The 10,755-nt window shown below is 41.5% G+C and overlaps 1 protein-coding gene across 1 annotated transcript; it reads left to right on the top strand.

The window, feature by feature from the left end:
* Nucleotides 1-1,356: 1,356 nt before the first annotated feature.
* Nucleotides 1,357-5,995, top strand: LOC129543060 (HLA class II histocompatibility antigen, DR alpha chain). The gene is made up of 5 exons (XM_055405855.2): nt 1,357-1,516; nt 3,540-3,785; nt 4,195-4,476; nt 4,763-4,918; nt 5,585-5,995. Exons 1-4 carry the CDS (start codon nt 1,438-1,440, stop codon nt 4,915-4,917), a joined length of 762 nt encoding a protein of 253 aa, XP_055261830.1. The 5' UTR covers nt 1,357-1,437; the 3' UTR covers nt 4,918; nt 5,585-5,995.
* The last annotated feature ends 4,760 nt before the right edge of the window (nt 5,996-10,755 follow it).

Genomic DNA, 10,755 nt, shown 5'->3' with positions numbered 1-10,755 from the left:
CCCTCAGTATAAGACCACATGATAAGCAGCGACTTACTCTGTAGAACTCTCATCTGGCTCATTCCACTATCTTCAGGAAGCACAGTCCTCAACAACTTTAAGGCAGAACTGTTCGTGCATCCTCCCAGTAATATGGAAGTCCCCATCAGAGAATGTTCAAAACTCTTAGTTACTATCAACCATGTATAGAGTGTTGACTCTTATGAATTGTGAGGAGAGTTGTAGGGCAGGGTAAGGCCTCAGCAGTGTAGAAAAAAGTATGAACTATCCACCCTAAGTATACGTATTGAGATCTTAAGTGGTGAACTCACCATCTCATGAGCATGGCACTGCCAGTTTTCTCTTCCTTGGAAGTATCTGGATCCCAGCCCTTTCTGGGTGGTTTAACATTTTTTCTACTTTGCTATATTTTCAAAAACATGAAGGTCCATCAACATGACCTAACTTTCTGTATTCTCAATAGTGAGCATCAAAATAAATTCTTTGAATCAGAACTTTCATCATGAGGGAAAAATGGTAAAGCAGTCCTGCAGGTTATTATCTTTCATCTTCCAGGTAAAATAAGCTCTGCCCCGTGTATATATTCATCTATCTGAGTCTTCAAAAATAGATGTGTGCCCAGCAGTCTTCTCCAATCTCCAGTGATAGGAAAGTAATTAGGAATAGGGTCTCTCTTTCCAATCTACTGTCTCCAGTAACCACAACCTATGTTCCAAGGTACAGCTTTCCATCTCTCTCCAGCTTTGGGTGTGTTGGAACTCAGTTTCTCCTCCAATATTCTCTATATACTAAAGAGCCAGGGATCCTAAGCTCTTGTACAGAATTGGCCACCTTGGAGTTTAAGATACTTGAGGAGAATCCTCAAGTAAAAAGTGACTCTTAAGTGAAGTTCTGTCACCTGGCACTGCCAAGATTCAGGCATTTCTCATAGCCTGACACTGTATCTTGTCTTTATATGACCTGGTGTCCCTTAAATAAATTCCCCAGCTGTCACAGCACAGAACCATGATTTGCCATTAACTCTCACCTTAAGATATTCCCGTTGCTTCTATTCTCACTAATGTGCTTCAGGTAGATCCCTTTCTAGAACTTGGCTTGAGTTGGAAGAGTCTGTGGATGATTGCCCATTATTCTTGAAAACTCAGTTTTTCATTCTTTTTGTTTGGTTGTGAGTGTGTTTGGTTAATTAAGAAGTTCCTTTTCATCTAGTGCACAAAGCTTCTTCTTTCCTGGACCCTTTGCTAGAGTCTTTCCCTTAACAACAGCAGTGTCATCTCAAAAGATTTTTCCGATTGGCTGCAGCCCAACTGATTTTAAATTTTTAATCAGTCAGACTCTATGACACCCTACATTCTCTTTTCTCATATTCCTGTCTGTTCTAATTCACCTTGAGCTCTCATCGAGACACTGACCCTCATCGAGACACTGAAGAAGAAAATGGCCATAACCAGGGTCCCAATACTAGGACTTTTCATCACTGTCTTGATCAGCCTGCAAGAATCAGGGGCTATCAAAGGTAAGCGCTGAGAGAGTTCAAAACTAGGAATAAATAAGTTCTGAGAACTTCGGAGAAATGAACTGTGGACATTTGCAAGACAGTCTTTAGAATGAAAGAGAAGTGTGACAGGTGTTATGTGGGTGTAACACTAGAATTATAATAAATTGTAATTGGAAGAGTTCTCTCCTCACCACGAATTGGAGTAAGTAAAGCCAAGAAATGCAACTGAGATTAGTGGAGCAAAATTGAGCTGTGTACTGATTCATGCTATTGACTTTGATATAAATCAAACTTGCAGGGAGATATTTTCTGACAGGCATTAACAAGTTAACTTTCTGTACTTTCATTTTTCATTCCTGGAAAATTAGTAAAAGTTGAAAAACCCCAGTAATTTTGTGAGGATTAAATCAGAAAAAAATATCAGAATTTCTTGGCACCTGTTCTAAGCTATTTTTACCTTGGTAGCTATTTTTTGGCCTATGAATCCCATCAGCCTATTTGGAGCAGAGACATTATATTGTAGATCACTAGAAAGGAAAGTCACTGAAAAGCAACCATCCACCCAAGGGAGGGGGAAGGGCAGGTATGCTGATATGAGTCGCATTTAATGGACAGCCTCTTGGGACAGTAACAGCCCCAATTAGAGTGGAGCTTATAGGGCTCTTTGGTCACTGTTGCTTAGTAATATTTTTCAGAGAGTGGAAAAATGAGTAAGAAGTCTGATGTTATTCTGTCCCATCTTCAGAGCAAATATTGTGTGGGTTTATTATGAAAAAATATTCCTCACCTGGAGTGACTCCCAAAGAGGATGGCAAGGTGGCAGATAGACTGGAAATAGGTAAAGACTCATGATGACAGTTGTAGGTTTCTATTGCCCAGAAAGAGCCATATATGAGGATGCCTACCATAAAAGATAACTTCCCCTGGAGTGGAGTGAAAAGAGGAAGTTAGTGTGTGTGTGTGTGTGTGTGTGTGTTTATAGCTGCAAATGCATAATAAATCCCTATGTTTATCAATGTACAGTTGGAGTTTAAAACCCACCTCTCATTTGCATACACCACAAAGGCAACATACTATTCAATTGTAGCTTTCTTATTTGAAATGAATTATTCCTTTAATACAGATTATTCTCCCTGTCAACCATAATAGAATGTGTCCCTTAATGACAGTCTAATTTAAAGATCTTTAAGATATAAGGGAATGGTGATGAGGTCAATCCAAATATAATCATTCCCTCAGAGGGATGCAGGATGTGGGTATGGATACAGGAAAGTCAGTGCTCTACAATGCTACCAGGGCTCACACTTAATTATTTGGGTATCATCATCTCCAGTCATACATTTCATGGCTCTGGTCCTTAAACACAAAGCGATTTCTGATGTGAAAGTACTTACTGTAGTCCTGGTGATACACTAAGAAATTACTTAAAACTAGTCTCATTTCATCTTAAAAACAAACCCAGCATGGAAACAAAACCAAAGTACTATATAATGGAAAACCTACATTCAAGTAGCTTAAGGGATCTACTCAAGATCACTAGGTAGCTGAATGAGAATTTGAGATTTAATTTGATTCCAAGTGCAGACACAACTTTTTAAACAGTGTTTCTCTCTTCTTAGAGTTGTGGTGCTCTGAGACATGCCCTGGGATTCTGGCTTAAGGAGATGTAATTTCTAGGTCAAGAGTGTGAGGGAACATTTCTCTTATAAGAGCTGCTACTAGATTTCTAAAGAGGGAATCATTTCTCAGTCAGTAACATGGAATCAAACAAAAGCTTCATGGAACTCCGGGTTTTCAGCCCCCATTTCCTTCAGCCCACACACTGTCCCTTTGCTTCTCTACCCATAGCTCTGTTCAATGCGAATGTCCTCCACGCAGGCCTTGTCTTCCAACTCATCCCTACTCTCCGTCACTCCTCCTTCCCACGTGGCCCTCTCGTTTTACCACCCCTGCCCACACACATGTGTGCATCTCACATCCTGGGTTCTTCTCCATCTTCCTCTTCTGGTTCCCGCCCTGACCCCCTTTCTTGTCTTTTCAGAGGACCATGTGATCATCCAGGCTGAGTTCTATCTGAACCCTGAGCAATCAGGCGAGTTTATGTTTGACTTTGATGGTGATGAGATTTTCCATGTGGATATCGAGAAGAAGGAGACGGTGTGGCGGCTTCCAGAATTTGGACATTTTGCCAGCTTTGAGGCTCAGGGTGCCCTGGCCAATATGGCTGTGAACAAAGCCAACCTGGACATCATGATAAAGCGCTCCAACCACACCCCGAACACCAATGGTACCTCTCTCTGCTCCAGTCCTCCTAGACTTGGGAACTGTAGCTTTAAACAGATGCTTGAGCTCTTTGTTTTTTGTTACTGACACTTTCCCCTCAGGGGCGTATTCTTGCCACCGGCCCAAGAACTTCATGAGTTTCCTCTTTTCTTGATGTGCTCACATCTTGTCTTTGGCATCCAGTCTCTCATAAAGCCTTTGTCCTGAGTCCATGCTGGGGGAGCCAGGAATGAGGTCCTTGAATATGTTAGGCCCAGTACTGGTTCCCCTTTCAAGGGGGAGGGAATCAGAGCTGGGTATCTGAGACCATAGCAGAGATTCTCAAGATAGTTTCAACTGCTATGTCAGCCTCGGGGGGAGGGAGAGGGGCAGGGCTAAGCAGGGAAAGCTAATTTCTGTCACTTGTCTCCCAGTTCCTCCAGAAGTGACTCTGCTCCCAAACAAGCCTGTGACACTGGGAGAGCCCAACACACTCATCTGCTTCATTGACAAGTTCTCCCCACCCGTGGTCAGTGTCACGTGGCTTCGAAATGGCAAACCTGTTACTGACGGAGTGTCAGAGACGGTCTTCCTGCCCAGGAATGACCACCTCTTCCGCAAGTTCCACTACCTCCCCTTCCTGCCCACAACTGAGGATGTCTATGACTGCAAGGTGGAGCACTGGGGTTTGGATGAGCCTCTTCTCAAGCACTGGGGTGAGAACCGTCCCTCAGTCTCCTTTACTTCATTGTTCCTCCTGTGATGCATGTGTCTGGTCCGTAGGGACCCCGAGGATCTGCTTCACAACTGCTCCAGTTCTGGATTCTGGTCTTCTCCCATTGCGCTGCTTTCCCCTCTTCTCCTCTGTAATTCCCTGACATCGTCCTCTCATTTAATTGATGAAAAAAAAAATATTCTTTTGACTCAGTATCATATATTTTGTGCTAAGTGCTGCTCCCTGCCACATGCATTTCTTATGTACTCTGACTTATTTTCCCCCAGAGTATGAAGCTCCAGCCCCCCTCCCAGAGACCACAGAGAACGCGGTGTGTGCCCTGGGCCTGATTGTGGCTCTGGTGGGCATCATTGCTGGGACCATCTTCATCATCAAGGGCACGCGGAAAGCCAACACTGTTGAACGCCGAGGGCCTCTGTGAGGTGAGTCTGATGTGGTCAGAGGATGACATCTCTGGAATGATTCAAGGGGAGGAAACAGTGTGAGGAAAAGGACCTGTGATGCCTTTAAGGGAAGACCATTCCAAAAGTCATGGCTCCTGATTCATCGTACTGGACAGAATCAGACACTGTCATCATCTGATATTCCAAAGCCCCGCATTCCTACACCCCATTCCATACATGTCACCAAAGATCATGCCTTCAGTCTTGGAAACTATCTCCAGTATCCAAAATAATTGTTTCACATTAAAACACAAGATTATAACACTTCCTGGCTTATATTTCCTGAGATAAGACATCAGCTTTGAAGCATTTCCAGAGCGTCACTTTTTTGGGGTTTAGGGTAACTGTATGAAGTGGAAATCTCTTGGAGACCAATGCCTGCTTTTGCCCCTCCATTCTGAAAAAAAAAAAAAAAATGGTGTCAGAAGATCCAAGAGAAAGTGAAACATGGCCTGCTCCTTCATTCTTTCACAGAAAGTAGGAAATAGCAGTTCATGTTGGAAAGGTTGCATTTATGAGAGTTCACACAAATATTAAGAGGCTTTTCCAAAGTCAGGGGTTAAGGAGTAAGAGTAAGGAATCTGAAGATAAGAGCTCAAAATATTCATCTTAAACTCTATAGTAACTATATGTGTTCTGCTACAGGTAATGGACTTTGTTAGAGAGAAGATCAGTGAAGATATTTCTGCCTTAATAGCTTTACAAACCCGGCAATTCTCCAATTGTTCACCTCACTGAAGACAACCATGCTTCAGCACTTCCCAGTCCTTTACTTACCCTAAGAGTAAGATGCCTTCCACAATCTCCAAATTCTAAGGTCTAGTTATTCCCTGTCTTCTGCTCCTTCTTGTATTGGCTTTCCCTCTGTTTTCCACTGTCTTATTATCACCATGTAATGACTTTGGAATGGACCCCATAGGATCCTTTTCTTTCCTGCTATGGAACCTTTGGAAAGTTCTATGGGGGCATCTCTTGTATACTTATTACTTGGAGTTTCTTCTAACTGTGATTGTGATTTTTCTGAATACAGTAAACTTCAAGTGGGTCTCAGGTGAAGTTTTTGGTGTCTGAGTCAGTTCTTCATGGAGGCTGGGGAATATAGGTGATCCTTTCATCCTGAAATGTCTAAATGGTGAATGTATCTTATAGGCTTTGTCATTCATCAGAAATATCCTAGTTCATTAGAACTTGAGTCTCATTTGGAGGATCTTCCAGCAATCCAGTTGTCAGGGTCTGGTCCTCATCTGGAAAACACTAGAGTAAGGTTTATTTGTTGAGAGATGGCTTAACAACAAGTTCATAGTCTGGTTTGGATTCTTATGCCTCTGAATCAGTGAGGCATTTGGATCATGAATAGAGTGAACCTCAAACCTTGAGGCAGGTTTCTGATAATGGAGGACACAGATGGTGGGGAGCAGACAGTGGTGGAGTGGTGGGCACAACAGATGCACATCCATATGCGTAAGAGGATTCATATCAGCACCATGCATTTTAGGCTTCAGGAAGGATGAGATTGGACACTGAGGACTGGCATTGTCTATTTTCTCAACATGCATGTGTGTGTGCTAAGTCGCTTCAATCGTGTCCAACTCTGTGCAACCCCGTGGACTGTAGCCCCCCAGGTTCTTCTGTCCATGGGGATTCTCCAGGGAAGAACACTGAAGTGGGTTGCCATGCCCTCCAGAAGATCTTCCTCACCCAGGGATCAAACCTACGTCTTTTGTCTTTTATGTCTCCTGCATTGTCAGGTGGATTATTTATCACTAACGCCACCTTGGAAGCCCTTTTCTTAACATGTGGTGGTGGTGGTTTTGTTGCTAAGTTGTGTCCAACTCTTGCAACCGCATGGACAGTAGCCTACCAGGCTCCTGTGTCCATGGGATTCTCCAGGCAAGATTATTGGAGTGGGTTGCCATTTCCTTCTTCAGGGGATCTTCCCAAACCAGGGATCAAACCCAGATCTCCTGCATTGCAGGCAGACTCTTGACCTTTTTTTAACATAAACTTTATCTTTTCCTAACTTAGACTGAAGCTAATTTTCATCACATTGAATTATTATGAAAATAAATAAACAAAAATGCAAGCAAATTTAGATATCATGCTTAGTGATAGTAATATTCTATATATTATAAATTCTGCTATTTTTCTTCAAAGTTTTAAGAGAAGCAAAACAAAAGCAAGCCAGATCAAGGCAGCATGACCTCAAAAGGATAGCAGAATATGCCATCACAAAATATGCCTCTTTGGCATAAAGATTATTTTGAGCCAATAGGTGATTTTAAACAATAGAACTTAAATTATTTGTTGCCCATAGGAGTCTGCTATAGTAAATACTTCTGATTTAGTAGAAACTCAAATACAAAAAATTAAACCACTTGGCTAAAAGAGATTAATCCCTCTTCCCATAAAGTATTTTATTTGGTACCAAATGGTTTGGTTCCCGAGGGCCCTAACTAGATGCACATTTCAGTCTCAGTATTTTCCTTCTGATAGTCAGCAGTTGTCCCCCTGTTGAGCTGTGTTCTCTCAAGGGTCTTACAGGTATTCACAGGAATTCTAATGCGGTAATACATTGGATGATCTCATCATACCTTGAAAAACAGAAACATGAACAATAGGATGAACAGCAGAAAAAGCTTCTTCAAACGTGATTTTGTAACCTCTCAATTTCACAGTGAAATATGTTACCCTAATGATGACTGAGAGTGTGCCAGTAACAGATATCGATACCTGAGAGGATGTCCAAAAGGGGGAACTGTTAAAGTGATTACACAAGAGGGCCATTAGACTGAGGTGGTGCAAATGCCGTGGTAACCGACATAAGCAAGCCTAAGGCCCAGTCAGGTCTAATACCCATTCACGCGCTCATATGCCAGAAAACGAATTTGACAACAACCAATCACAAACACTCACTTAACACTTTTTCAACTCAGGCAGCCACTTAAGTTATAGCCAGTCTAATAATTTCCTTTTTTTCCTTCTGCCTCAGTTCTATAAAAGTCTTTTCCCCAACTTGTGTTTGTGGAGTGCTCCTAACCACTTTTAATTTGGCACTGCTGGATTTGAGTTCATGTTCCCTCAAACAAACTCTTGAAAACATTTTGGTAGGCCTCAGTTTATCTGTTTATAAATGATGTTGTATATTTAATTTTTGTTTAATGTCTTCATTGCCAAGTAGATTTTTTGGTGGTTTTGAATTCTTCAGCCTTGATGAACTTTCTTGTTATTTGTAGCAGCGGTTTTGGGGGGTGGGGAGCATACCTTAGAATCAAGAAAATGATAGCATCCAAAAGATGACAATTATCAAGGAATAAATCTGACAAAAATGAGTAAGATTTCTATAGTTAAAACTGCAAATCATCATTAGGGGAAATTAATGGATCTACATAGATGATTAGAATATAAAGTTTTGAAACAGTAAGAGTAAATATTTAAAGGATAATCAGTTGTCTCTAAATCTATATTCAGTAAAAAATAGATGGGGAAACAATGGAAACAGTGAGAAACTTTATTTTGGGGGGCTCCAAAATCACTGCAGATGTTGATTGCAACCATGAAATTACAAGACGCTTGCCCCTTGGAAGAAAAGCTATGACCAACCCAGACAGCATATTAAAAAGCAGAGATAATACTTTGCCAACAAAGGTCTGTCTAGTCAAAGCTATGGTTTTTCCAGTAGTCATGTATGAATGTGAGAGTTGGACTATAAAGAAAGCTGAGCGCCAAAGAATTGATGCTTTTGAACTGTGGTGTTAGAGAAGACTCTTGAGAGTCCCTTGGTCTGCAAGGACATCCAACCAGTCCATCCTAAAGGAAATCAGTCCTGAATATTCATTGGAAGGACTGATGCTGAAGCTGAAACTCCAATCCTTTGGCTACCTGATGTGAAGAACTGACTCATTTGAAAGGACCCTGATGCTGGGAAAGATTGAAGGCAGGAGGAGAAGGGGACGACAGAGAATGAGATGGTTGGATGGCATCACCAACTCGATGGACATGAGTTTGAGTAAACTCTGGGAGTTGGTGATGGACAGGGAGGCCTGGTGTGCTGCAGTCCATGGGATCGAAAAGAGTCAGACATGACTGACTGAAATGAAATGAAAAATCTCATTAATATCATGGCAAGGGATTTTGTTTGCTTGATTCCTTGCTAGTTTTATTTCTTCAGTGTTTCGGGGTTTTGGTGGTGGTAGTGATGGTGTGGGAGGACTGCCAAGCTGATATTAAAAGTTCACATGTAAATACTATACATTGGCCAATAAAAGTTTGAAAAATTAGGAAAAAAGCTGAAAGAAAGAAATAATGAAAGCTATATGAGTTAATGTTGTTATATTAATCTAGGATGGTGTTGGCTCAAGTATAGACAAACTGTACAACAGAACAAAACAGAAATTCTAGAAACAGAGCCCCTCACAAACATAATGCTCTGGTCTATAGTGAGACTGCAGAGCAATGGGGGAAAGAGGGTCTTTTCAATCAGTGCCACTAGGTCATTTGAATGTCTATTTAAGAAAAGTTACTGTGACACATACTCAAATGTCAATAAAAACCAATTTCAGATGGATTGAACAAATTTAGTAAAATTTAACATTGAAGCAAACCAGGCCTTGGATTTCAATTGCTGGATAATCCAAATTTCTTTATCAGATGTACAGCTACACAGATTGTCTATTTTGAGTCAGTTTTGGTAAATCATATAGGGTAAATCATATGGGCTTTCCTGGTGTCTCAGAAGATAAAGAATCTACCTGCAATGTGGGAGACCTGGGTTTGATCCCAGGATTGGGAAGATCCCCTGGAGAAGGAAATGGCAACCCACTGTAGTATTCTTGCCTGGAGAATCCCATGGACCAAGGAGCCTGGTAGGTTATAGTCCATGGGGTCACAAAGAGTTGGACACAACTAAGTAACTAACATACTTTCATGTGGTAGATTAAAGAAGACTACAAATTCTTTGGCATTTATCTCATGAAGACAGAGATTATATATCCCTTCCCCATAAATCTGGACCAACCTGTACTCCCTTAGATCATTAGAATGTGATGGAATTGACTCCACACAAATTTTAAGGCTAAGTTTGACTTTTCTCTCTTGGGAGTCCTGAACCATCAGGTAAGATGTTTGTCTTCATTGCTGATGGGGCCACATGGGACTTCATGCAGAGGGAGAGTGTGTCCAGTGTCCCAGAAGAGCCTCTGGAGGACCCCAGCCCCAGTCACTGTCTGACTGTAGCCATGCGAGAGACCTTCCATGTAAACCACCCACTAAGCCCAGTCGACTCCCTGAACAGAGAACAATCTTCAAACAGCTCTAGTTTTAAGTCACTAAGTTTGGGATGATTTGTTACACAGAAATAGATAATAAAATATAATGTTTTTCAGTGAATTTAACCTAAAATATCAAATCCACTGGCACAAAATTCTTTATATTGTCCCAGACATGGAACAACAGACTAGTTCTAAATAGGAAAAGGAGTATATCAAGGCTGTATATTGTCACCCTGCTTATTTAACTTATATGTAGAGTACATCTTGAGAAACGCTGAGCTGGATGAAGCACAAGCTAGAATCCAGATTGCTGGGAGAAATATCAATAACCTCAGATATGCAGATGATACCACCCTTATGGCAGAAAGTGAAGAGGAACTAAAGAGCCCCTTGATAAAAGTGAAAGAGAGCGGAAAAGTTGGCTTAAAATTCAACATTCAGAAAACGAAGACCATAGCATCTGGTCCCATCACTTCATGGCAAACAGGTAGGGAAACAGTGGATGACTTTATTTTTGGGGGCTCCAAAATCACTACAGATGGTGACTGC

Source organism: Moschus berezovskii, chromosome 23, assembly GCF_049115385.1.
Source record: "Moschus berezovskii isolate FMDL1 chromosome 23, NW_MosBer_1.0, whole genome shotgun sequence".
NCBI lineage: Eukaryota > Metazoa > Chordata > Mammalia > Artiodactyla > Moschidae > Moschus > Moschus berezovskii.
This window is presented reverse-complemented; position numbering and strand designations above follow the sequence as displayed.

Bases quoted from the DNA above. Each gene is read 5' to 3' on its own strand.
- LOC129543060 (XM_055405855.2), top strand. From the start codon at position 1,438: ATGGCCATAACCAGGGTCCCAATACTAGGACTTTTCATCACTGTCTTG. The intron at 1,517-3,539 runs GTAAGCGCTGAG...TTGTCTTTTCAG, and splicing joins AGAATCAGGGGCTATCAAAG to AGGACCATGTGATCATCCAG. The intron at 3,786-4,194 runs GTACCTCTCTCT...CTTGTCTCCCAG, and splicing joins CCACACCCCGAACACCAATG to TTCCTCCAGAAGTGACTCTG.